The 27,716-nt window shown below is 52.6% G+C and overlaps 1 protein-coding gene across 1 annotated transcript; it reads right to left on the bottom strand.

Moving 5' to 3' along the window:
- Positions 1–1,190: 1,190 nt before the first annotated feature.
- Positions 1,191–26,391, bottom strand: LOC309591220 (aryl hydrocarbon receptor-like; the record flags this gene model as incomplete). Its single annotated transcript, XM_082313251.1, has 11 exons — positions 26,345–26,391; positions 26,064–26,251; positions 13,359–13,465; positions 8,518–8,607; positions 7,425–7,548; positions 7,013–7,143; positions 5,894–6,096; positions 5,659–5,768; positions 5,179–5,320; positions 2,878–4,486; positions 1,191–1,346 (listed from the first exon to the last, which is right to left on the bottom strand). Exons 1-11 carry the CDS (start codon positions 26,383–26,385, stop codon positions 1,191–1,193), a joined length of 2,901 nt encoding a protein of 966 aa, XP_082169377.1. The 5' UTR covers positions 26,386–26,391.
- Positions 26,392–27,716: the final 1,325 nt, after the last annotated feature.

A 27,716-nucleotide genomic window follows, 5' to 3' on the forward strand; every position in this document is an offset into this window, starting at 1 on the left:
CGCAGCGTGTTCGCTACAGGAGGTCTAATCTAGATCCTAACAAATGCGAACACCTGGGACACAGGGAAACCTGGTGGTGGGGAAGGACCAGTGCAACACAAGAACACAAGTCAGGGTTTACTTTCTTTATAAAACAGGTAATATCTGTACAACATGGCCACAGCCACAGGTGCCTGACTGGGATGGCAGGAAATTTAATACCAGAGGTGAAAACCTTTCCTGTCTCTCTCTTTTTTTTTTTTTTTTTTTGGACACACGAGTCTTGCATCTGTGCTGGATCATGCATGTAATTGCAAAGCTTTGGTGAAGCTTCACGACGTTAGCCATCAGAAACCCATCTGTCCTTCAGGGTGAGGGCTGCCGGCTGCCTTCCACACACTCTGTCAGGGACTACCAAACCATGGCAGCCGAGTGACGGCCATGGAAGCAGCCTAGGTTTCCAAAAGCCTGGCAAAATGCACCAAAAAATGCACTCTGTTAACAGCAGAACTGCAAAGACTGGTGTGATGGAGAGCTCGCTCCCTGGCTTCTTGGCAAACTGCGGGATTTGCCACAAACGTCACACCTTCAACTCAGTAGCCTGGCTGCCGATAGAGAGCAATCCTTTTTTTCTTTCCAGAACCACAGTTAGTCTCGAAATGCCATTTAAAAGACAGCAGTGACCATAAAAGGCCCAAACATTTCAAAGTTGACTCTCAGTAAGATATGCAGGCAGGATGGGCAGACACTCACCACCAGGGAAACAAGAGCAAGGAGGTTGGGTGGGTAGGATGAGAGATGGCAAGTGACAAATGTGCTCTGAGATCCTCCAACTGAACTAGAGCCACGCGAGTCTTGGACACCACGAGATACAGACGAGGCTACACACACCGGCTGACCCGCATCGCAGCCCAGCTCGCTCCTGTGCCCTGTGGAAACCTGCCCTCCAGCCCTGCTGCCTGCTACTGCCCTCCCCAGGCCAGGGACATCTCCACGGGACTGGCACATGGAGCCTTGGCAGGGGCAGCATGGTGGGGAAGTTGATAAGAAAATTTAAAAAAAAAAAAAAAAAAAAAAAAAGCAAGCAAACACAGCCCAGCCAAAGCAACCAACATCAAGAGCATGGCAGGGGGAAGGTTCATTATCTGCAACTCGAAGGCAGCTCCTTCCCCAGGGAATAGTCCTGCTTTGTCCAGTCTGATCTTTCTCTCCTAGAGACAGAAGTTGCTGCTGGAGGCGTCAGGGTGATCTGGCAGCACTTCTGCCTGGGGGTGCGGCTGGCAGGGGGGAGCTGAGCTCTCCCTCAGCACCGGGCAGTCTCTGGGGAGTCCCATGGGAGTGCTGGGCAAAACACAGCTGCTTTCGGGCTAGGAGAAGAGAGAGAAAACAGAGTGTTGAGGCATTTTGCAGCATTTTGCTTGTACTGATTGGGCTGGTGCCCAGAGGAGGCTGGCAAGAGGGGGAGCAGGTCTGCTCCTGCCCTACCACCCTCAGTGATACAGGGGTTTAGCAGCGACCCCATACACATCCCCACACCTTCCCCCATGTCCCCTCTTGCAAATGGCAACCCACCACTTCATTGACAACAGGCTGAAAGCACATAGAGGGCAAGTGCAGCTGGCACTAATTTTCACCTGCTGACCTGCTAATTGACCTTTGCAGAGCCTGAGCAGGTATCACAGCCCTGCAGCTCACTCATGAAACCTGTCTGTGAATCACGGGCACGTGGACTGCCTCTGAAGCAAGCACCTGGGTCTTGCACCCTTACTGCACTCCTCCTGGCAAGCCAAAAACATGCCAGCCACATGAGGTGGCCACTGAGCTCTAGAGATGTGTCGGGGCTGTTCTTCACTGGTCCTACAAGCTCCCAAATCCCTAGGCAGGACCAGAGTCAAGGTCTTCAACAGAGCCAGAAGCCGCCTGGTGTATCGATTTGGAGGAGATGGAGAATGGGAGGACCTGAGGTGCAAGGTATGGCCTTCAGGAAGAAGCAGAAGATGCTTTGACAGCATCTAATGGCCCCAGAGGTTAATACAGAGATCCCTGTGAGACAGCAGGGCATCCTTCCAGTAGCAGAAGATGCTTGGCAGCAAGGAACAAGCTGCCCTGGGGACAGTAATCACCAGGGCAGACCTGGGTAAGCAGGGAGGCAGGACAGACCCACCCCTGACATCTCACCCTGCCTGGTTGTGCCACAGGCTGGGGAAGCATCACTGCAGAGACAGGCTCCTCCAGGACCTAGACCAGCTCTCCAAGCTATCAGCCCCAGCCCAGAAAGATCATGGCCCTTACAGACATGCATGGCGTCTGCATCAGGGAGAGGGAAAAGGGCCAGGCAGTTTTCACTCCCTATGCCCTCCCCAAGCAGCCCTGGTTTGGGCTGTCGGCACCAATCCCAGGAGAGTCGCTTTAAGGACAGCCCTGAAGGGCACCGTGATGCTCAGGTCCAGTGCTGCAGACCTTGCATTGTGATGCTGGAGGGCTAGCAGCAGCCAGATGGGCTCTCGATAGGGGTTGTGTACAGGCCAGTGGACACTTCCACAAGGGAAAGACACTGATACAGCAGATCTTTATCTCACACATGCTTTGTACCACCCTTCAAAGCTTACCAGTGCATAGCTGGAATTACTCCCTGTACAGAAATGGCAATTAAACAAACCATATGGAAATCAGACCCAGAGACAGACACCTTTTAAAAGGAAGAACTCATACTCTGCTCTTTTGCTCTTCAACTCTTCGTGCAAAGAAAAGTCCCTGAAGTCTTCCTTTCTGGCCATGCACCAGCTAGAGCAAGGTGATTCCTGTCTACTGCCCAGGCAGTGCATACCTCCCTGTGCTGAGACCCCCAGGAAATTCCAGCACAGAAAAAACTGAGCACGAAAGCAGAGAAGCCCTTACCCTGTGCCTGCTCTCCTGGCTCAGTGTGAAGGCGTATGTCCCATAGGAGTTCACAGGAGTCTCCAGCAGGCTGAAGCGCTCTGCAGATGAGCTCGGAAAAGGGTGCTGGGGCATGGAGGGAACAGGGCTCGGCTGCTTCTCAGGATTAAGCTGGTATAAGGACGGGGGGGAAAACCCAGAGTATGGAGCCATCTCTTCCTGGGACCCCCTGCTGCCCGTAGTTTCCATGCTGCATAATCTGTTCAGGTTAAAGCGCACCACCGGCGCGCCAGGCCCTGGACTTAAGCATCCCTGATGCTGGGAGATCAAGTCTTGGCTGATGCCATAAAAACCAGGCTGAGCTGGGGACCCCAGGAGCGGGCAAACATAGTCCTGCCATGGGCTGGGGCTGCTGCTGGGAAGGAGGTGCAGAGCGGAGCCAGGGCTGTGGCCGCGCAACCCATTCATTGGCAAGTGACAGTGTTTCAGCTGGCTGGGTGGTCGCATGTGGCCCTGGCACTGGCTGGGCAGGGAGAAGGACCGGCAAGCATCCTCTTGGGTGGGACGCGTGGCCAGGAAGTCACCCTCCAGCTGCGGAGCCCTGGGTGGCTTCTGCAGGCAGGGGGCTCCCGGAGGTAAGCCAGGTGCCTTGTCCCACGGCGGGGTGCCCCGCGCCAGCTGGAGGAAGCGGAGCAGACCCTCCTCCCCAGCTGGCCTACACTGTGAGCCATCAGACAGCTCTTCCTCCTCCTCAGCTGGCTCTGGCAGCAGCAGGGGCGGCTGCCCTGGCACAGCGTGGAGGGGCTGTTCCCACAGTGGAGCAGGGGGCTGGCCTGGGGCAATGCTGGGCTGTACCATGTGCTGGGGCAGGTACTGCGAGTCCTCGTCCTCCACATAGGCCTGGTACGTAGCAGTGCCTCCACGTGGGCTTGGGGATGTGCCTAGCAGGGGACAGACCTGTTGTCCTCCCCCGTGCTTGTTCACCAGAGTGGTGTGGATGTAGGAGAGAATCTTGTTGCTGGCAAGACAGTCGTTCAGGGATGGGGTGCAGTCAGGGTCCATATTGACCATCACCATTTTCTCATCCAGGAGCAGGAGCTCCAGGTCTTCAGCATTCAACCCCAGGCCCTCCAGTGCACTGAACAGCTCATTGTTGGAACAGCTCTCATCACTCTTAATTGAGAGCGAGTCCAGGGTGGCCAAGAGAGGGTCCTCCTGCTGCAAATCCACCAGCTCCTCTTTGAGTCTGTGCCCGCTTGAAGAACCTGGAGTAGCGTCCATACTCCAGGCATCTCCTCCTGCATCCAGCAAGGATGTGTCCTTGAGGTGGTCCATGAAACTTCTGCTGAAAGAGTGGTTAGGTGCGGGAGCTGGATGGGAGATGTACACCGCCTTGTCCTGTTGCATCACGGCGCCCAGCAGAGAACTGGGGTCAACGCCATCCTTCTGGGAGCACCCTCCGTGGCTCTGGGAGGTCTTCTTGGACTTGCTGGTTTTCCCTTTGCTCTGGAAAGGGTCAGGGAAGCCCGGGAGAGGGTAAGCACTTTGGTATAAGACCGCCTCTCCTGTAGCAAAGGTAAAGGGAAGATGCGTGGACCGTTTCCGAAGGTGCTCTCCTCCTTCTTCATCTCTGCAGGGTAGAAAGAGGAAACTGGGGCTTGTGTATGCACAAACACACGCTGTGAACTGCTTCTGCAATGGATAATTGTGATTCCTCCAAGCCAAAGCCCCTTTGCTATGACCAGCATCCATGTACCGAGCAGAACCACACACATATACATTTATGTATGCATTTACGTACACATACACATACATATTTTTATATATACAGACATCATAAAAACACACATCTGTAGCATAACCAAGAGGATAACAGAGCTCTGCCAGACAGAAGTCACACCTTTGCCCTGCTCATCTACGCTGCAGCCACCCCTTAGGACAGGGGTGTTAGGCTGCTGCCACATGGCAGCCACATTTGAGGTCCTTGCTGTTCCTGCACGCACCTGTCCCTACAGCTGCTGGAGAGCAGCCACCAGTCTCCTCAGGCTAAGTCTGGACCGGTGCCCAAGACACCAGGGCAGGGATGTGAGGTGCAGGGCACTCACTGCTCAGTGCTCTCCCGTACTTGTGGGGTGGCCTTGCAGAGAGGGATGTGGCTGAACAGCATCAAAGCACAGTATCCTATGGCTGCTCCTTTAAAACGCACAAGAAGTAATGATGAATTGAACATCCTGCCCTGCTTGGGGCATCCCAGAGCCCACACTGATGGAAAAAAGCCAGCCTGTCCCCATCGCAGCCTGGGCAGACCCAGATGGCACTTACACGAGGGGTCTCTGCGTGACAATGATGTACTCTGGCTTCCCGTTCTTGTAGACGAGCCGCGCATTGGCCTGCACCCACTTCCAGCGGTTCTCCTTTGTCAGCAGGCGGAAGACCGTCAGGCCGCTCTCACCCGTCTTCATCACTGCCAGGAGGAAGCATGCGTGCCAAGGGCTGTCAGCACGTCACCGGAGGCAGGGCTGCCTCCAGCGATGCTGTCGTTTCCAGCCGGGATAAGCAGGTGGGGTCACAGCAGTAGCATGACTGGCACAGGCAGGGGACACCATCCCAGGTAAATACCCTTCACTACACACCACCCCAAGCCCCCTGCAGTGACATGAGCATCACAGCAAAGCATAAAGCAAAGCATCCTATGGGGAAAGAGCTGCCAGGCTTGACACAGCAGCCAGTGGAGCTTCCCATATCCCAGTCCACTCATCAGCCTCAGAGGCTGGCATGAGGGACCAGGGAAGGGACTCTTACTCCTGACATGGTTCTCGGCACAGTACAGCATGTCGGCAGCGTGGATGAACTGGTAGCCGGTGCCGCGCATCCGCAGCTCCGCTTCGGTGTAGCCCAAAACGATCTTCCCCCTGTGGGAGACCGAGAATGCACCCAGCTCAGAGGCAGAGCTGGGGTGGGACATCACCCAGGCAGGGTATGGACTGGCACGCTGGAAGCCCGCAGCATCGCCCCTCAAATCAGCTCTGCTGCTTACTTGGCATCGCACGCCAAGGGGGTGAAGTCCAGCTTGTGCTTTGTCCTGAAGATCATGTTCTTGGTTCGGATCTGCAGGATGGACGGGGGCTGCAAGGGGGTGGAAATAGCGAAAAGAGCGAGCTGGGGTGGCAGTGCAGACCCGTCTTCAGACCTTTTGTTCTGCCCGTGAAGGAATTTCAGCCTGCCTTGAAGGTTTAAAGCCTGGGAAGAGAAGAAAAGCTCAGTGTCACACAGAAAAAAACTCGGCGGAGAGAGAAGGGAGGGAGGACAGCTGCACAGAAAACAAGCCATCTCACTGCAGAGTTGATGCAAATAATCCCTTGCGACTTGTCCCTTGCGATTCCAGTGCTTCCTACTAAAATAAGATGGAGGATCAAAGTGATGCTACGCTGAGCTCCCCGCAGCACCAGCCCACTGCCTTCTCCCCCTGCAGCTACTCATTGCCAGCCCTGGGCTTGGACGCACAGCAGCTGCAGGACCGAGCGCATGTTGCAGTTGCATCAGCGCATCATGCAATGCATGGGCCGCTTTGCATTTTAACTGAGCTATATCACAGCCCCATCAGGGATCATAGTGTTGCTTCTAAACAACAGACAACCAGGACTTTTTCTTCATATTGAGTTTCCAAACTGAAGCAGGATGAGAGAGAGAAACAGCATTGTTACACCTGTGGTTATGAAGGTAAGAACCCCATTAACTTGCAGCAGAGAGGAGAGGGATGGACACCACCTACTTGATCTTAAGAGATGCCTTTAACACAAAAACCTGGCAAAATGTGTGGAGGAAAAGCACTTTCGTTCAAGATTCAGCACCTCTGAGAAGAGAGGAACAAAACCCACACAGAGAGGTTGTAGGTACAGACCAAACCTATGAAAAATCAGAAATATCAGAAATACCTCAAAAAAATATATTTTCAAAAAATTTTTTGAAATATTTAAAAAAAAAAATCATAAAAAGCAGAAATATCTCCTTGTTGAGACAGGCAGGTGTTGCACATGGCATAAAGGAGCACTGGGTCTTTCAAGGCCACCTTCTATGCTCCAGCAGTGGCACGGACCCCTCGGGGTGAGCCTGCACCCCTCCTGCTGTGGAGGTCACAGCATGGGTCTGTACTCACCAGGAAGCCGGAGGAACTATCCAGGAGGCAGCGAAAGCGGCACACGAAGCTCCTTTCCAGAAAGGAGGAGTTTTCTGGGGGCAGCTGATCTGGCTTGCAGGTGATGGCAGCAGAGCCGAGACTCTTCCCCCCTGTAGGAGAAAGGGACTGGGAAAGGAGCAAGCAAGGGTGCCCAGCAAGGGCTGGAGGTCCCAAGAAAGGGCTGGAGGTCCCCAGCATCAAGGACTGTGGCAGTTTGTAGAGCATAGCAACAGAAACTCAGGGAAAGCCACAATGTTTGGATGAAGCCATGTCTTGAGCCACAAGGACGCCAGCCCCATGCAAGTGATGGCAGGGAGCTGGGCTCCCCGGCGTACATGGGGGCTACACATCTTGTGCCAACCAGGATACCTGGCTCCCAGCCTGCGTTTACCTTCTGCAGAAGGCTCACCCTCGGGAGCATGGGGTGTGTTGAGTGCCCAGTGGAGGTTGCGCCGGAATTCCTGCTGGTCTTCAGTGTGGATCAGCTCAAAGACGCTCTGGTGCATGACATCTGTCTAGAGGAAAAAGCAATGCATGAGCTCTGTGGCCTGCCCCCAGGCACCAGTTTTCACGTCCCACCTGGAAACAGCCTGTCATAGCCCCAGTGGGCCACATCTCACCCAATTTCCCTGGTGCTCAACTAGGTCCCTGGCTGAATGAGGCTTGACACCTTCCACCAGAGCGGATGTTGGTGGGAACAGACAGCACATCTAGCTCTAAGGACCCCTTGCCCATGTTGGGCCAGACCTCCCCCGCATCCTAAAGAGCCACTAGCATCAGCAATACAGCTCCCCTCTGACAAGCTCATCCCCATAACATGGTGTCCTCCAAAATTCTAGTGCTGACTTATAGAATCAGATGAAAACATGGGTTTGGGAACAAAACTGCAGCAAAGCCACCGCAGCTCTACACTGTTACTAAGAGAACGAGACACCTGCTCCAGGACTTGCTCCCTCTGCCCAGGTGGACAGTCCTAATCTACCCCAGATGCTGGGGAAAGACAGCTGTGCGGGAGCAACACCAAACCACAGTAACTAAAGGACTGTAGCTAAGTCCCACTTCCCCATAAATCTGACCTATTGCCTTCCAGGTTACCTGGGTGCTCAGATAACCACAAGCATTGGAGCCTTACAGGATTTGCCAGGGGTCACCCAGAGGAGTGGGTGCCCAAAGGCACACTGGACAGAGAACCCCAGACATCTCACCACGGCATTACACAACAGGGCCACGAACCTCATAGCCTGTCAATGTGGCTGGCGGAAAGCGTCTGTGGGCCAGCAAAACTGCTTTGACACCTCCCCACAACCGTGTGTGGCAACATGGGGTTCAAATTCACAAGACCAAGGAAAAGCCCCACACAGTCCCCCAAGAGCCTGTGATCCCTGCAGAGCTTCCTACTCACAGGGAACTTCAGCTATTCTCCACCACCAAGGAAAAATCCACTCTGCAAACCCACCACAGCAAGTCAGAGGCGTCCCACCAACCTGATGAAATCCCAGATAGTCTTGAATTGTATGTGAGGAGTAAAATATCAGTCCTTCCGATGTCACCACCAGCACGAAGCCATTGAGCGCCTAGGGGAGAGAGGAGATTGGCAGGTACATGCCACACTCGCATCACTCTTTTCTAGCTGGATGGTGAGTTTCATTCTGCTTACACACTGGTCACTCAAGTCCTGGCTGATCCCAGCTAGCAGGCAGCTGAGCCACTGCCCCACCAAGAGAAAGGTGTAGGAGAGGAAACAAAGCATGGGAAAACCTGGAAGGAAAGAAAGTTCTTCCCAATGGCATCTTGCTGTCACAACACTGGGTACTGCCCTGGCTCTCACCAAATCCACCAGTGCACTGTTCAAGCAGCTTCTTGGTTTCATACCCTTCCTGCAGGATGGGAACAGCACCAGAGACCTCCATTCTTGCAATTGCCAAGGTGCCAGAGCACATGAAGCCTAAACACAGGTTTTCGCAGACCTGACGAGTCTGCTCTACCTAGCAGTGACCTCTGCCTGCAGCTCATTCTCAGATTATCCTCCGCTCTGCCTTGCTTGGGCAAATTCCATTGAAGGCTGGACAGAGAAAATTGGGGATCAACACCGGCAGAGTTGTGCTCACCAAGAAAACAGATGGTACCTTTTGCTAGGTTTCTCTGAGGTCACGTAGCTCTTCCATACAGCTGCCCGAGCGTACCCTAATCCAAACTGATGGAAAACTTTGCTTCCATCCCAGAAGCATTTGCTCAGACTCAGACTTGGACATTTATACTCATCCTATGCGAAGAGCAAATAAAAATCTCAGAACAGCTTGCAGAACGAAACCAGACACCATCAGGAACTGGTCCATGCTGGTATTCTGGCAGAAACAAGCCTTTCTGACAACCTTGAATCAAAACAGCATTTCATGTCAGCTGCATTTAATGTTGACCTGCATCTACCTGGGTGGCTCCGCTCAGGTAGTTCCCATCTTCCCCATAGCCTGGGAGGGTCTTGGCAGCCGCACATGGCTTAGGACAGTGTGAGGCTGGAAAAGCCGGGGGATGTTCAGTGGAGCGCAAACCCACCACAGATCACTGTGTGCTGCCAGCGTTGGCTGGGCATTCCCTGCTGCTGCTTGGCCCATGTGGATGGGGATACTCCTGGTTTGGGAGAAACCTGCCCAGCTCCTGACCTCGTTTGCATCCCTCCTGTCCTGCCCAGGTGCCAGAGGAGAGGCCCGGAGAAGGACTGTGTTGTGCCTGCCTGGGCTGTCCATGGGCAAGGAACAAGGCCTGGAAAGGTGTTGTCTCCACTGCCCACTCCCTCCTCCCGCATCACTCACCCTGTGGTCGAGGTGGCCAACCCAACACTGCAAAGAGCCTTAACTAGTGAAAACGGAAAAGGTGAAAGCTAAAGCATAAGATTGGCTTTTGAAATCGTAGCAAAAACATCTGATTTCTGAAAAGCCATTTTCTTTCAAAGCAGGAGGGAGGACAGGCTGAGTCTGGTCCCTGGACTTGGGGGAAAACCACAGAATATCTGGCTGACCTTAGGGTACCTTTTTCTTTCGGCAAATAAATGATTTACCCCAAACTCACATCCAGTGACAACGTGCTGCAAGGTGCTCATCCAACCTGCGCAGCACCGTCCTTCCAAAGAACCACAGGGCAGCTAACGGACCAAGCATCAGTGTTTGTGGGGGAAAGGGATGCCTGCAGCCATCCACGCCTGGGATGCACACATTAGCCACAAGATGCTCTCAGCCACGCTCCTCTTCCTCTGGAGCTCGCTCTCTGCGTGGTGTACAGATTTACACATTGTGAACACCCCATCCTGGAGCACGTGCTTGTTTGTGCACGCCCTCCACCCAAACAGGCTGAATGCCATGCTCTGTTTTCACAAAATAAATACTCAAGCTCCTTTGCCCGTGCAGGCTCAAAGCACTAAGCCCTCTCCACAGAAAACAGCAAATGCAGCCATCAACCCAGTTTCCAATGCATTTTTAATGCTACACAACTTACATATTTTACAGTTCACCGGCCCCTTCATCCTCTCCTCAAGCTCCAGGACTGCAAAGTCAACATCCAAGGGAACACTGCATTCCCAGGCAGGAATGGGCTGAGCTGACTGGAGCCTCCGTCTTCCTCAAGAGGAGCTCATCAGCTTAACAAATTTGGGAAGTAATTTGGGTGTTTTCTCCAAGCCAGCAGCCCCAGGACTGGCAGGACAGGGCACGGGAGAAGGGACGAGGGTGCTGGCTGACAGTGTTCTTTGCACCTGGAGATCCGTGAAGATTAGAAGGTGCATAGGAGCTTCCCTACCAGTTTGGGAGTGCAGCTGCTGTTCCCAGGAGCCCTGGCTTTTCATCCCTTCTTGCTGGCACCAGGCAGGAGCTGATCTGCAGAAGAGCATTGCTAGCACAGGCACCGTCAGGATCCAGGGGAGCACCTCAAAGCGCTCCTAAGCACTGCAGGCATGCACCAGCCTTTGCCAACCATGGGGGGCAAGCCTCGGTGGTGCAGAGCCCAGTGCTTTGAAGACCATGTCATCACTTTGCCAGGGCTGGGAGCAGGCCCACAGCAGTCTCCCCTTGACCCTGAGTGGAGTCTGTGAATGCTCTGTGACTCAGCTTCCCCAGCTCTGAAATGATCCCGGTAGACTTCCAGCAAACACCTCAAGCCCACGGTGCTACCTAAGAGCAAAGGCCATGAAAACCCAAGAAAATCACCGGTTTAGCTCCCCAGAAGCCAAACAGCTTTCACAGCCGTGACAGCACCACCCAGCCACCCCTCCCTAAGGGCAACAGGTCCCTGTGGGGACACTCCTGCCAGCTCGAAGCAGGAGCCCTCTAGAAGGCAGAAGTCCTCCTGCAGTGTGGATCCCAGAAGGTCTATGGCTGTCCAGCGCCAAAGCCATCCTGTACCACTAACCTGGCTGCAGGCAAGGAAGCCACAGTAGCCAGCCCTGGCCTGCTTCCCCCACTTCGTAATGTATAGACATCAGGATTAATTAGGGTCTAGCATATAGTCTCAGCCAAGTCCAGCTATTGTTGCTGCCAACTCCTGTTTCATTGTCCAGGTCTGCGTTTCTCCCCCCTCTCCTTCCCTTTATTCCGACACAAACGGCTCTCTCTATTTACTGGGGTTGATCTCAGTGTGTGGGAATCTGCTGCAGAGGTTAATTAGTGTTGCCAAATGCACTTTAACCCTTTGAGCAGCTTCGGAGGCATTGCTTTGCCAAGTCAGCAGCAAGCAACATCTTGCAGCACTCTGTCCTTCCCTAACTGCACTGACCAGCAGGCTGATTTAACACCCTGCAGCCAGTGATGTGTACCTGCATCGCTGTGCACTTGGGCAGATGTGGTCCACCCAGTCCTCAGCCTTGCTAAGGCCTTGGCCCCTTTAGAGGGATTTTCATGCTTAACTCCAGTTTAAGATACCTTCCTCTGCTGAGATTGCTGCTGGAGAGTCTTGGCGCAAAAGGACAGGCCAAAAAAGTAAGGCTGAAAAATCAGAGGAGACGAAGGGAAGAATCAGGGTGGACCAAGAGACGAGACAAAGGAAGTCTGTACGTCAAAGGTACAGAAGTAGTTTTTTTAAACATGCAGGAGCATTTCCTTGTGGCACTGAGGCAGGTTCTGAGCCCCTGCTGTGTCCAGCATCACACAGACGGGCCCCTGGAAGAGCCAAACATAAACCCAGAGCTTTTAACAACCAGCTTGGTACCTCTACAAGGGTGGCATCAAGTTGATAACCAGGACATCAATCCCGGGTAAGCCCTGCTGAGCACACTGTTGTTATATCCACAGCAGAAAACTCCCAGTTTTTTGGTTATTAACCACCTTGGCTTTAGCATTTCTCTCACTAGACAATTGAGATCCTGGCTCCCCAGCTCTCAAGCAGGACAGTAATTATACTTACTGCTAAGAGCTGAGCAAGCTTTTGGAAATGAGCTGAGGCTGACCAGCACGCTCACCCTGCTCTGGATGACAGCCAGGCAGGGGACAGCGCTGCAGCCCATGCTTGGGTGCGAGGCGGTGAAGGAAGGGGAGACCCATGTCCTCGCAGGACCTCACGCTGCTGGAGCCTGACCTCTTCCTATTCACCGTGCATGGTTTGGAGACAGGAGGTCATCTCCCGGTGTCTCTCAATAAACCATGGAAGCAGCAGGCTCTGCCCAGCCATGCTCCAGCGTTGCCTCCAGCGTCACCAAAGGAGCCAACTATATGCCTCTTGCAGAGCTCCCAGGATACATCCATGTACCCTGTGTATATGGGCTGAGGATATGGCCCATCAGCACCTATCTATGTACTCGATGTCGTGCATCACGACCTGAAAACCAGGGAAGATTTCCATGACATTTTCCTCCCTGTTTTCACCAGTGTTTGGACAACATCCCTGAGTTGGGACCAGTGTGCCCACGTTGAAAATCACACTCAAAATGTCTTCCTCTGCTTGGCTCCTGTGTCACACCTATGGCCCATTTACACATGAGGGCAGAGAAGCAGAAGAGCTGAATCTCTGTGGTCAGAAGTTTAGCACTGCTTCCACCGAGATGGAGGGGGTTCTGACACCCAAACGATTTACAGGTGGCAATTTTCTCCAGGAAGGATGGGAAAAGGCGAGGAGAAGCAACACAGTTTCTGCCCCAGGGACCTGAAGAGGTCTTCAACCTCTGCTCAGTCAGAAGCACACCACGTGCTATGCCATGTGAAATCACTGTTTCATCAAAACATCCTGCAATCAATAACAGAACAGCCTGCTCTTTGGGCAAAATTCAAAGGAGCTGGAAAGGGGACAAGAGGAAAATCCCTTGAAGGTGTCTACCAGGGAGAGGTGGCCAGCAAGAAGCACTAACCTGTAGGAGCAGCTCGCCCTCTGGTACCGCTGCTGAGCCTGGAGCTTGTCCGTTGCTGTAGTCTCCATCCCTCTCCACTTCTTTGGCACTGTGATTCTTTAGAGCAACTGCACGAAGCAAAGGGAAGAGACTTCAGTGCTGCAGTAACACACACAAGTCACCACCATGAATGTCCAAAATGTGGACCTGGCTGCAAAGCTGGGCAATGCACTGCCAGAGGTAGCTGTGATGTACTGCCAGCCCTTTGCTTCACCCCTCAAAAGAGTTGATTTTAACAGGACATTTTTTACCCACTCAATAACCTCAACAACTTCCTCCCCCCCTTCCCCCCCCCCCCAGACCTTTAACACCCAATATCCTTAACTTCCTTCCCCCCCCCCCCCCGTCCCACCCCCAGACCTTTAAAAACCTACAAGTAAAGAGCAGTTAAAGCCAGGGATCAGACAGGCATCAGCAGAATAACTACAAGGTCCTGCATTTATCATCAATTACCTGCAACCAGTAGCACAAAAGGACATGTTTAGTGAGCTCACCAGCTGGAAATCTCTCTTATCATTTAGCAACAGCAACCACGGAGGTCCCCAGTCCTGCTATGGACACAGGGTCAACGCCTCACACCACTCCTTGCAAACAGCAAGAGCCAGCCCTTGGTGCCACACCATGCACACCCCACTGGCTCTTGGGGCACGGCAGCAGATCTGCTTTTGCTGGGGAGTCACTGCACCCAGCATTTCTTTGCAATGCTGAACCAGAACGGATCAGCCCATGCATGCCCCGACTCTGCGAAGGACAGCTGAGCAACAGCAGTGAAAGACATGTGAAAGGCATTGTGGCAAACCTCACTCTCTTCCAGGATAAGGAATGTGCCATTTTGAAGGGTACAATCTGGACAGTCCGGTCGACGATGTCTCATTACACCTCAGCAACATAGCGGGTTTATTCAATCAAATTAAGGCAAGCCACAGCTCACAGTGGGAGAAAAACAACATGGAAAAATGCACACATGGATACTAATGTAGACATCCGAGATTGCGGGCAACCTAATAGCAATTGATGCACAATAAATATGGATGAGGAAATCTGTCAGTTTAACTAAAAGATGTACCTGTAAATTTTGTACTGTGCTCCCCAAGAGAACAAATCCCAGGGATATTTTAGGGTGGATAATATTTAAAGATGACAACAAGCCTATGTATGGCAGGCCTGTCCAGGGGATCGCGGAGAATGCAGCAAAGCCAGGAAGCTTCTTGCAAGCACCATGAGGACAGAATGCAGCATTTGGCTGCTGATAAACCAGCTGCTCCCACCAGAACTTGGGAGGAAAGGTGTGAGGCACCAGCAGCAGCTACCACTGCAGCCTGCCCCTGCTCAGAGACAGCAAAAGCTCTTTTGAATTTGCTTTTCTTGGCTCCTGTGCTACATGTGTCAAGGAGCTGCCACGCTCAGATGCAACAGGAGCATCAAGTGGACCCTGGAAGTAATTTAACACCCCATAAAGCTATCAACAGGAGCAAAGCCACAAGCCAAGACAGAGTAGCAAGTCAGAAGGCATGAGGCACCAGCCACCAGCATGTAAACAAAACTAGGCTCTGTAACGCTCAGCTCACCTTGTGCTTTGCCAAAGCAGCTGCTGAAACTCAGCTCCTCCATCCACATGGAGCAGAACCTGAAGGACCTCAATGCTTGCGTGCAGAAGCTCGTAGGTGAGCAGCTTCCCAGGCGCTGTGAAAGGTGGATGCTCCAGACGCATCTCTCAGCCTTCCAGGACCACGAGGTCCGAAGCTGAACCCAGCAGCACCCATATTCACAGGGCAGCCACAAGCGGAGGGGCCGGTTCAGTCTCCAAAGTGGAGTCCCCCCATCTGTCAGCATCTCTCTGCTGGGACAGGCAAGCATGTAGCAAAGGAATGCCATCTCCTGCAGACCTGCTCTCTTCTACTGCCAGGACTCACCTTCCATCCCAAAGTCCTCTGCATCCTCTGTGGGTGTTTGCCAAGCATTGGTTCATAGGTAGGTGGGAGGGAAAAAGGATGCTGTGGTCTGCAGAGCCTCACTGGTATGTATGTGAGGCTTTTGGGACAAAATGCACTTCCACCAGACACAGGACCATTCCAAAGACCGACATTGATCCATAACCAAATGCAAAGCATGTCCTGGTTCTAATATTGCTTCTAATGAAAAGAAAAAAACTGATATGGCAGAAAAACTCCTGCTTCTGGGAGGTCTGGGAAATTCCCCTCAGGCTCAGCCTGCATAGATTATTTCAGGAGCTATCTGAATACCGAGGGGCTGACAGCCCAGGATTAAGTTTATGGCACAAGTTTGTACAACAGTGCATCGGTCCTGAGCGTGCTGGGGCAGACATGCACACACTGCTGCTGCATCCCAACTGCTCCCCCACCCTGACCGCTGTCCCGCTGCGAGCGCTGCTGCCCAGGGACCGCCCGGGGTCCCCTGCATGGGTTGGAGCCCAACAAGCCTGCACAAAGTCCCGGGCACAGTCAGGCCACTGGGCAGAGCCGTGTGCAAGCATGGCGGCCACATTGCCCAGGCAGGGTCCTGTGGTGCACATGGAGCAGGTTTCTGGCAGCGTCCTTCCAGCAACTCACTTTCCTGATCCCTGGGATCAAAACGTAGGAGCTATGAATTATTAAAGGTCTTCAGTCCTCTTCTGCTAGCTCCCAGATTGCTGCGCTGGAGATGCAAGATAAAAATAAACCTGGGTGATTGATAGAAGAGCAGCTAAAGGGTGCTGCCCTCTACTCAGAGGTCTGGTTTAATGGTTTGATATTTCCCCGCAAAAGGAAAACTTGATCACAACCGCTGCCTAAAAATAGACTTTGCTATCAGCATCTGGGCTGCTCCTAAGCTGTGGGGCCAGAGGAAACACAAGTTAAAATCAGAGGATAGCCCACTGTCCTCTGTGCAGATGCCTGACAGTAAACCCAGCCTGCTCCTGCAAACAGGATTGAACCACTGGGGCCAAAGGGCTGCTGTCGTATAAACCAGAATCCCCATGGGGATTTTCCCCATGACTTTCACCAAACAGCGTGTTTTCCATCCAAGCCACCCAAGGAACCCCAAAGATGACCTGCTCTTGGCTGCGGACTTCTCAGGCTGGCCTCCTGCCTGGTGTTCCCCAGCTTTGTCTCTCCATAAATAGCCCCGCACAGCCCCTCGGGTCAGCAATTCAGCAGAACTGTCGCAGCGCATCAGCCTGATGGAGCGGAGACAAGCCAGAGAGCCACCACAGCATCCTCCACTCCTGCCTGGCTACCCTGGGGAAGGGCAAGGCAGGAACGGGGCGAGCTCAGCACCGGGGGAAAGGTGGCCTTCCCAATACAGCACTTGCCTTCACGTTGGGCAGGGAGACAAGGTGCAGTCTTCACCCTCACTGTGTAACTGGGGACAGGCATTTGCAGGAGAAAAAAGAAAAAAAAAGAAAAAAAAAGAAAAAGAAAAAAAAGAAAAAAAAGAAAAAAAAAAAAGGAGAGAAGTGGCTTTTCCTGGGCTCCCTCACTCCAGCCACCAGCATCACCTTTGCCACTGGCAGCTGTGGAAGGAGAAAGGTGAGGAGAGAGAAGTTGGTCACCTGAAAGCAGCAAAGCTTGCACATTTTTCCTGCTATTTCTTCAAAGAAAGAAAAAATAATCTTCTGCCAGTACCCACAGGCTATTTTGCCACAAAAAAGCCTTTAGCAGAGAGGAAGAAAATCTCTCCCCACCTGGCTCCATCTCTGAGGAATGAGCTCCCTGCCTCCCCACAGGAGGAGGATGCTTTCTCAGACACAGGTGCCCATGTTGCTCGCCAGGTCTCTGCTGCCTGGCCCTGTGCTGTCACCCCCCCAGGAGCAGGAGGTCTGGGGGGCCAAAGGGGGTGGGTTTCCTCCCTCCATCTTCAGGACGACGTTTCCCCTGGTGCCCAGCCTGGGAAGCTGTTTCACGTGATGCTGAAGGGACACCTTGCCGCCTACCACGTTTGCCAGTGAACTCCTGAACCTGCCAGGGCTTTGCAGACCTGAGAAATCTCTGCACCAACAAGCGGGTATTAACATTTTTGAGAGGATATCTCCCAGCCCCCTTCCCTCCACACAGCAAAACCTCCAAGTGGGAACAGGGTTTCACATTGGCCGCTGACTGCAAAGGAGGAAAATGAGATGACTCGGTCCTAAATCTACTGCAGGTGTTGACGCAGAAGAAGTAGCAGAAGGAAACCCAACAACTTCATGGCTCTTCAAGAGCAGCGAGGGGTCGTGTCTCCCCACCACTGCTGGCACCATTTAAACAAGGCGAGGAAACACCAAACCCAGCTGCAAGTGATGGCTTATGGCACATGGCAATTATTCGTCTGCGCAGGTCTTGGACACGGAGAGAGAAGAGGGGTTTTGGTAATGGTGCTCCCTTGCAAGCATTCTGCCATAGGGCTCAATGCCCCAGTGTGTATCAGACACTCTCCAGGGGAAGGAGAGATTGGTTGATTTATTTATTAATGAAATTGCCTTCTATCCACCTCTCTCTTTCTGTCATTTCTGCTAATTCCCTGAAAAGCAGGTCTTCCACTCACATGAGAGTAAAAAACGTACCGTAAGATATCTGTAGATCTTCTTTTCCCACCCACGTCTCCAGCCCTGAGACACTTGGGCAGAGGGACTTGCAGCTCTGCTGCTCAGTACACACACCCTCACATTAAATAGCCCCTCAAAATTGTTTTCCTGCACTTTATTGAAGGAATATATTGCAGGAATAAACAGCAGAATATTGGAAACTTAGGGAAAAAAATCTCTTCAGGTTTCTTTTGAATAAACTGAGGTTGTTTCACTTTTAATCTAGAAGTCGCTTACACAGAAAAGTGTTTTCCACCCAGTAAGAATGATATTTTCCTTAAAAAAAAAAAAAAAAAAAAGAAAAAAGGGGGGGCTTCCCCCTAGCATAAGAAAAGTTTTGCTGATGACCTCACACAGGTCCCAGGTAGGAGGCAAGCAATGCCTGCCACAGCCCTCTGGCAGCATGGGAGCAGGCAAGTTCCCCTTCCTACTGCAGCAACCTAAGGTCGCATGTATCAGATGTCACCCATCTCCCTCCTCCCTTGGGTTGCATGGTCCCTCTGCTCACACGGGCTTGCATTGCCTGCCCCCCTCCCCAGGGCACTGCTGGGGAGATCCTCCAGGACGTGCCCCATCCACCCACGAGAGCAAGTGTATCCACCCAAAAAAGCCGAGGAAGAGCCCAACTCTCTCCCTCCAGCATGACGCATGAATTCTGCAATGCTCCAGTAAAACCAGCACAAGAGCTTTCGTTTCCACTGGTGGGAACCCCGCAGGTGAGACAGCCACAGCTCAGCAGGAGTGTGCAATGCAGAGAAAAACGGCATGATGCTAAGGGAGCAAAATTGGGCCCAAATGCCTTCTTGGTTGCCACGCTCAAACCGGTGGAAAGCTAAATTGCTGTTGTGAAGGCAGGTGAAGCACTGTGACCTCCTCTCTGGCTTCTCCGATGGCACCTACGCTGTCAGCATGCCAAATCTGATCATTGCTCTGTCATTTAATCCACATGTTTTACAGTAAGCTTACATGTCTCCAACTATTTTGAGAAGAACACGAACATGCACTTAGTAAAGTATATCCTATTCTGGGATTTTTTCTTGTTCTTGCTGAGCATGAACTGAGCTCTTCCTAGCCAATGCAAAATTATTCCACTTCCGCATACAAGCAAGACTTAGCGGATGCAGCCAGCAGCTCCTCCGATGTGGGGTGTTTGAAATGCATTAGAAGGAAAGAGCATCACGGAAATGTTGAGAGAAGCAGGCAGAGATTTGCTGAAACGGGGCAGCAAAGCCATCTCCTCTCTGGCCTGCTGAACCATCGGTTCATTTCTCACCACTGAGCTGTACGGAGCCCATTTTCTAGCAACCGGCAAATACTTCTTGAGTTTCCCTTTGCTTATTCATAATGGATACTACAGTTTCACTTAGTATTTCATAATACCTGCCACAGCTCCCTGTTGAAACAAATTTCATTAAATAGATGAATTATTTATCCCTTGCCTGAACAGTATGTATACACCACCTTCCATGAGCACGCGTGGTGAATAATGGATGTCCTGTTAAAAGATCTAATTGCACTTTTGCAATTGTAGGCTTTGACTACGCGTAGCCTTCTTTTGCGTCTCTGAAGGCACTTGGATCTCAAAGGGAGAAGCACATGCAGAGGTTTAAACCAAGGCAAAGAGGACAAGGACCTGCCAGGCTTTCCCTCCTTGCAGCATCAATAATGGTTTGAACGCTCCCGCTCCCACTCATCCCCCAGGAGCTTCATGTGTGTGCCCTCCCAGCCCAAAACCTTAACCTGGAGTTTCTTGCCAGCTCTGCTCCCATGCTTGCATTTGAAGAACACTTGAGAGACCCCGGTTGCTTGTAGACAGCAGAGCAGGCAGCCACCAAGAGCCCAGTGTAAACCCCAGGGACCTGTGACAGCTTCCTACCAGCTACTCTCATGAGAGCCAGGGGGAAATATTTGGCAAGGAAAGCACGCAGCAGGAAAATTGCCTACCTAAGGGAAGTCACAAGACTTTCCCAGCTTAAATTGCTCCTTCAATGCCAGCTCATTTCCTAGGCAATTAAGAGAGCAGGGTGATCACAGGACTAGGCTTTATTTTCTTAAACAGTCCCTTGGGCTTTATTGCTACAGCTATCTGCGGTAGCCGAACAGCTCAGAAGGTGGGAGAGCAGAGAAAGCAAACAAGCAACATTAGTCATCTCTAAACACCTGCACATCAATAAACGCACGTCCCAGTCTTACATCCTCAACCCTAAGCAGAGGTTTCAGGGGCATGGTTGTACGGTCTATAACAACTATATCATTTAAAGCCTTTTCCAGCCTGACCTGACAGCCAGGGAGCAGCTTACGCACTTTTTGTGCCATCACAGCTCTAGCAGTAACTGTCTGGATTCGTACCGTAGTTTAAAGGGTTAGGCTCAGCCCTGAGGCTGCACATCGATCCTGCAGGTGCCACCTGAGATTTTAAGAGGACTCTGGGAAAATCCCCAAACCCTCAACACCTGCAGGAGCATTATTTTTTTATAACACATGGGAGAGGCAAACTGCTTGGGTTTTGGATATACAACACTAACCTTCTGTATAAAGCATACTATGCATAGCTCGAAACCACATACAGCCCAAAATGAAGGCTACATGTACCCTCTGATCCACGATGACAGACTGTGGGGCTGATAATCCATCTTGAGCCAAAAATTTCTAACGCCACAATACATGCCAGGGTATTTTCCTCCTCCCAGCCGGCAATGCACCTGAGCTGCCCAGAGGCCGTGCCTTGGCTGCTGGCAAGCCCAGCTCTCCGGGTAGGATGCTGCACACGGGCAGAGGTGCATCTGCATCCCTGAGGACCCCCATTTCGAAGCAGAGTTAGCCCATTACTGGCTTACAGCAAGGCTCAGCAGTGAGGTTCAAGCGCACACCTCTTAGCACCATGGACCAAGCTTTTCTTACCCTTCATCCTATGGTTTATAAATCCCGGACTTGATTCAGAGCCCCACATGAAATGAAGGCTGCAGGTCAGTCGCTGGACGTTGGTGCCGTAGCAACCACAGACACCTCAAAAGTGTTTTTATTTAAGCCGAGTGAGCAAACATCTGTGCTCCCAGTAGCATGCTGCCCTGTGCTGCCTCCTCCCCAGCTTCAGTTTGAGGAACAGCTGGAAAAGCCGTCCAAAAACAGCCCATGAAAGCCCAGCTGAGATCAGTTCAGGCTACCACTGAGTCCTGGCAAAGCCCTGGTGTGCAGGCACCTGGGACCAGAGCCACATGGGCACAGATCCGTGACAGGCATGGGACCCTCTGGGGACACCAAGCTGGCCCCCAAGGGCAAGCGAATGCTCAGGGCAGGCTAGCTCTCACACCCCAAAAGGGCCTGGCTCACTGTAGGATGAGAAGCACAGCTTGGACAACCTTCCCAACACGCTGCAGGAGCAAACTGTGAGAGATACTTCTCCAAACTGAGCCCTTGCCCATTCTGAGGTCTGCCAATTGACTTCCTACTGGGTGTTTAAGTGGACCAAGCAACACAGATGTTATCCAACAGCCACATGACAAGGCGCCTTTGAGGCATCTTCCTTTTTGCTAACAAATAACCACGCAGGGCAAGACCCAGCAACAAACTTTCCCCTGGAGCATCTTCCCTTCTTCTCTCCCCCCTTCCAGAGGGTGAGGAAGGCAGAAGAAACAGGGGGACCCCCCCCCCAGTAAGCCAGCAGCATTTGCCAGGCCCTAGCATCAAGGGGAGGAACAGCGAGGGATTAGAGGGGAGCAGCCTGCCAGGCACCGATGGGCTAAGCTGCTGGCGCTCATCTGGTATGATACGCCGTGCAGACCCTGGCGTGGTGGTGCCGGCTGCAGGGAACAAGGCTGCTTGGTGGCTTGGCTTCACTGCACTGCTCTGAGGATGGTCCTTAGCATCAGAGGAGAGAGAGGAGGGGACTCCCGGGCTCAGGGGAGATGCAGACCACTGCGCCTGGTTCCTTGGCTCTGGCAGTGGCAGCCCTGCAGCATGCTTCCACCTCTACCAAGCCACATGCACTGAAAGAGCCTCCTGCAGAGCAGGGAGGAAGGTTAAGACGGTGAACAAGAATTAAAAATACTTGTCTCACCAAGGGGGAATAGAGAGACCTGGATAGGAAAGGAGAAGGTAGAAGCCCTTACATCAACTTGCACTGACATTTGGGTAGGACCCTCGATTTGGAAGCCAACTTCATCTCCTTTTGATCCTCCTGGTCCAGGCTAACGGTGCTGGGTTTGGGTCAGTGCTGCTTTACCCAGCAGGATGGGATGCGGGATGGGCAGGGCTGGGCTCCTCACTGGAGTCCACCTGCCTGGCAGGCTATCTCTCTCAACATCTTAAGTTGTCCCATGGCCCTGCTCCCCCACTTAAGTTCACCTCTGTCATGGTAAGCAGCATTCCCACAAACCGAAAGCATTTGTATACACTTTGAGCTGTAAAGCCAGGCAACAGGGTAAAAGAAAGGCACCTGGGCATCTCACAGAGGACAGCAGTGCTGCTCCATCACAGGAGAAGCCTATTCCACCGTACCACGGATCAAACGTGGCACACTGGGGTGTGCTTGCTGGTGGCACAGCTGGCTCCCCACCATCCTCACTGGCTCCCTGCACTATGCCACAGGAAAATCTGCTGTCCTGGGGCGGGCACTCTGCAATCCCAAGGCACTTTGCTACTTTATGTCCTGAGGGCCAGAGGGTCCTTCAGATGGTCAAAATCAGAGAGAACCGCCTGTCTGACATCAGGACATCTGTCCGCCCAACTTGCAGCCCAGTGTTCATCTAAACAGTGTTATATCGTTATTGCTGTACAAGGCAAAAAGCAGTGCCTCCTTCCAGGAGAAGACCATGGCCAAGAGCTATTATGGCCAAGTACCTTCCTTCCCCAGAGATGCTGAACACACGTGGCAAACTCCTGGCACTAAACTGCTTCCCGCTTTGTTAAACTGGAAAGATTTGCCAGATCACAAAAAAGGAACAGAATTAGTAGACAAACACACACACAGATGCTCTTGTCCTTTGGAAGAAGACAATCCGGCATCAGGGGCTTCACAGCAGAGACACCCAACCCAGTACTTGGCACGTCACCCTCAGGAAACGTTTGTTTAGATAAATAATGCTGCTTAACAAAGACAATGTTTGATGGTCTCTAAACTACTCCAAAGATTAAAGAACAAAACACTGAACGGCCTTAAGTCCTCTGATTTCTATCACCTAACAGCAGGCCTAAAGTCATGCTCCCAAACAGAGCAGAAAGGGTGCAGGGACAGTTTCAGTTTAGGCCATCTAAAATATAAAAATCTACATGCATGAAGGAAAAACATGTCTTTTTAAAAATCAAAGACCTCCTGGCAATATCTCCCCAAACCAGTGTTCAAAATTCCTCTGTTCAGATAAAAGCGCACTCAGATGCTTCTTGCATGCAGTATCTCGACCATCTCCAACAGCTAAACAGCGGGTCTGCTCCCACCGCACAGCTCAGTCAATCCACCCTGACCTGTGCAGATTGGCCAGGTATGTGTTTAAGGAGAGCTGTGAAGCCTGCTCTGCATTTCAAAGAATTTATCATGTGGCCAGAAGATGAGTGGGAGCCCAAAACAGAATGAGAGAAGCTCCCAAAGATTTTACCAGTGACCAAGACCTAGAACCCACCTGTGCTTTAGTCACTTATGCCCATACCAGTTTCCCCATACACAAGCCATGCATTAAATCAAGATGCTGAAAAAAATTTAAAAATAATTAACTTTCAAATAGCCCGAAGAAGGAGACATACAATGAATTATTTAAGAAGGGGTCTGGAGAAACAGCAGCTGGCATAAACCTGCTGGGTGAATTGATGCCAGTGATCATTCTCACCACCTCAGACCTGCTCCAGGAAGACATGCTGCGTAGGTGTTTCTCCTCACAAGGCATGGCAGCACACTCTAGTTTCTGCCCTTGCTTTTCCTTGGTCTTCTTTCAAGGAGTGCTCAAGCAGGGACACACTTGAGCGAGGGAGAGGTCAGCTCTTCCTTCCTCCCTGGTCAATAGGAGGGTTTGCACTGCCTGTTTCTGAGCTGCCTCCTGACGGCTCTGGGACAGGCTGGCTGCTTTCAATAAACACAAAAAGACCCCAAACCACTTGCATTTTCCGACCCAATCTCACACAGAACTTGTCAGCATTCAGCAGCTAAAACAGCCTTCTCGGGATCCCCTTTCACATATCCAAGGATGCTGAGCGGGAGCTGGAGCAGGTGAGCCCACCCAGCTCAGCAGTGAGCAGGCAGGCAGGCAGACCTGGCTGTCCCTCCTAACCCTGTTCCCTGACAGACCAACAGAAAAAAAAACCCTAAACATGCAGATGACCAAAAAGAGGAAAAAGAAAAAGAAAAAAATTAAAAAAAAAAAAAGAAAAAGGCAGGAAAGGAATAAGCAGGGTATTTTGAACAGCAGCAGTCCAAAGTTGAACTTCATCTCAGCTCCAGCACAGCTTGTCAGAGAGCAACATCACTCCAGCATTCACACTGAAAGGGACTAAAGTCACTTAAAATAATTTGATTTTGTAGATGGGCTTGCCCAGAGCTCCTTTTAGAGATTTTTTTTTTTTTTTTTTTAAAGCTGCAGAAGAGACTCAAGGAAGGTCTGCAATCACTATTTGCATCTGAAAGGATGAGGCTTTCCTCCTTCCCTCCCACACCTGAATTACTGTGACCTGCCTTAAATCTGACAGAGGCGGGTGCCATCCCATGGCTTCAGACACACGCACTCTGTGGTTGGGAAGTTGGCATCATGAAATCAAACCAGATGGAATGACAGAAAAAAAGAAAAAATGAGAGAGAATCTAAGAATGGGATTTCCCGGTTTCTCACAATGCAAAACCACAGTAACCCACCACGCAGGGAACGCGGGAGTGTCGGACCCCTGGAGGCACAGCCCTACCAGGATGCTCGCAGGGCGGGGGACCACCCCCCCAGTCATCCTGTGCTCACTGTTGCCCAGCCGAGCTTGGGCGGCATCCCGGCACAATCACCCTGCAAAGGATGACAAGCCCCAGAGCAGCTCCTGGTGTGATGCTTTGCAACAAGACCAGCCACTTCAAAACTGCTGTTTTAAGGAATCGCTACCACCCCTCCGCTTTTACAAATTCTTTAAGCAGAAAACTTTAAATTATTAACGTTTCAGGGGAAGAGTGAGGCCCGCACTGCGCCACGGACTTCCACCCCGCGCAAGAACAAGCATGCTTCAGAAACACCAGCACCACGCTGGTCCTCCTCTGCTTCAGAGCACCGTCACAGACGATGGGTTTCGGGCAACACATTCAGCGTCGCAAAGACTGACGCAGCAGAGCTCCATACCAGGGCAAAAACACTGTGGAAAACACAGCCGATACAGTCAAACAAATTGACCTGATGCTGCAAGGCAAACAACTCCTCTCCGAGGCCATTCATTTTTCATTTTACCCGCTTGCCAATCCTACAAGCAGGGCTTAAAAGAGAATGGAAAAGGGAAAAAAAAAAAAAGGGGGGGGGGGGCATTCAATACATTCAATGATTTGGAGTTAAAAAGAGAAATTATGGTGTTTCTGATGGCATATGCAGCATTCTCAAGCCACTGCTATTTCACCAGGAAAATCCAGGGCTGCCTAAATACCCTCCTGTGGGCTCCTATTAATTACAACAATTATAGCCCAGTAGAATATAGACATGCCTTTAACGTGGTCTATTTTAAAAGGTTCCCAAATAAACTGTAACCGCACCACAGGTAATTATTATTCATTGTCAGCACACTGAGTATTTCATCAGTCTATTATAACAGGGGAAAAAAAAGTCACTTGCATTGTGAAACTTTCCAACTGGGCTGCACAATACGCTGCTACCCTCGCAGCTCTGCTTGCCAAAGCCTCAGCCCGGGATCACGCTGAAACCCTCCAGCCTAAACCTCAATTTTCTACTCCAGCGGAACCCACAAACAAAATCAACTTCATCTGTCCAGATCCCTCCAATTCCAAACGAGTGCGAGCTCTGCTTTTGCCGAGGCACGATGCATCCTGAAGCCTCGAAGCTTGAGATTGCAAAGCAAGAAAATCCGGTGTTAGAACGGGAAAAAAAAGCACTTCTAGGGGAAGAAAAGGGGGATGCTCCCGGCGGCGGCGCCCCTTACCGCTGAAGAAGCTCTTGGCGCGGAGGTAGCCGGCGCTGAGGCGCAGGACGGACAGCTTGTCCAGCCCGGCCACCACCTCCTCGGGGAAGGGCAGCAGCGCGGCCAGCCGCTCCAGCTCCCGGTTCAGCCGCTCCCGGTGCCGCTTGGAGGGGTTGGAGGTGCCGCCTTCGGCCGGCCCCGGCCGCACCCTGCCGGGCAGAGCCGCGTTACCGGGCGCCCGTCGGGTCGCGTCCCCCCCTGTCCCCCTCCCTCCCCGGGACCCTTCCCTCTCTCCCACTCACGCCCGGGGCACCGGCTTCCTCCGCTTGCGACCCGCGTACATGGCCGGGCCCGGGACAGGGCGCGGCGCGTCCCCCGGCCGCCGCCGCCCCAGAGCCCCGAGCGGCAGCGGCCGCCGCAGCACCGAGCCCCGGCAGCGGGAGGGGGGCGGCCCCGCCCCCGCCCCGCCCTCGCCCCGGGAGAGGAGGGGCTGGGGGGGAGTCGGGGCTGAGGGGCGTGGGGGGATTTGGGGTCCGAAGGAGGATTGGGAGGTGGGGGGGAAGTGGGGGTGATGGCTGGTGGATGGGGATGATGGGTGGATGGGGCTGAGGGGGGATGTGGGGGTGGTGGCTGGTGGATGGGGTTAAGGGGGGATGTGGGGGCAATGACGGGTGGATGGGGGTGAGCGGGGGATGTGGGGGGCTGAAGTGGGATCGGGACGTGAGGGGGGATGTTGGGGGCACTGACAGCTGGATGGGAGTGAAGGGGAGATGGGGGAATGTGGGGACAATGATGGGTGGATGGGAGGGAGGTGGGGTCGTGGGGGCAATGACAGGTGGGAGGGATGAGCAGGGATGAGGGGGGCTGAAGGGGGATTGGGGGGTGAGGGGGAAATGGGGCAGTGAGCCCCACCACCCACGTGGGTGAGGGGGGTGAGCACTTGGGTCACTGCAGTCATGCTGGCATGCCAGGATGACTGTCAGCGTGACTGTGTGCATGCCACTGCAAGGGTTTGTGTCTGCATCAGGGTGTGTGTCCGTGTGTCTGTGCACAAGTGTGCATGGCAGTGACACCCAGGAAGCTGTGCGTGAGTGTCAGTGTCAAGAGTGTAACCGTGCCTGTGAGCCCCACCGCTGCACAGGGCAGTCGGGGGCGCAACGGGGGGACGCTGTCACGCCTCTGCTGCTGTGCATGCCCATAGCGGCTGGTGACAGTGAGAACAAGTGTGTCACACACCCACCCTAGGCTCGGCATACGTGGCTGCACGCTCATCCAGAGGCAGTGGGTGTGTGCATGCCCAGCCACAGTCCCCCCAGCTCTGTCCTTCCAAAATGCTCCACTGAGACACATACAGCAACAGGGCCAGGCACAGAGCAAGGTCAGAGCATAGACACACAGGGCAGCAACCTGTGTTTTCATTGCCTGTAACCTCGTAGGGTGTCCACAGGTGTCCACATTCCTCCCTAAAATTACCCTGCACAAGGCAAAGCACAGCCCTTCCCAATCTGTGATCCCAGCCCCGTGTCTCCCCATGGTGCAGGAGGAGGGGGTGAGCCAGGACTGTACTCCTCCTTCAGCCAAAGCCTAGAGAAATCAGATGCGGGGCTAAGCCGAAAGGAGGCTTATTTCATCAAATACTTGCTCAGTCAAGAGGGAAATGGAGAGACACTGTTT

This window comes from Platalea leucorodia (assembly GCF_965183815.1).
Source record: "Platalea leucorodia genome assembly, chromosome: 5".
In the NCBI taxonomy this organism is placed as follows: domain Eukaryota; kingdom Metazoa; phylum Chordata; class Aves; order Pelecaniformes; family Threskiornithidae; genus Platalea; species Platalea leucorodia.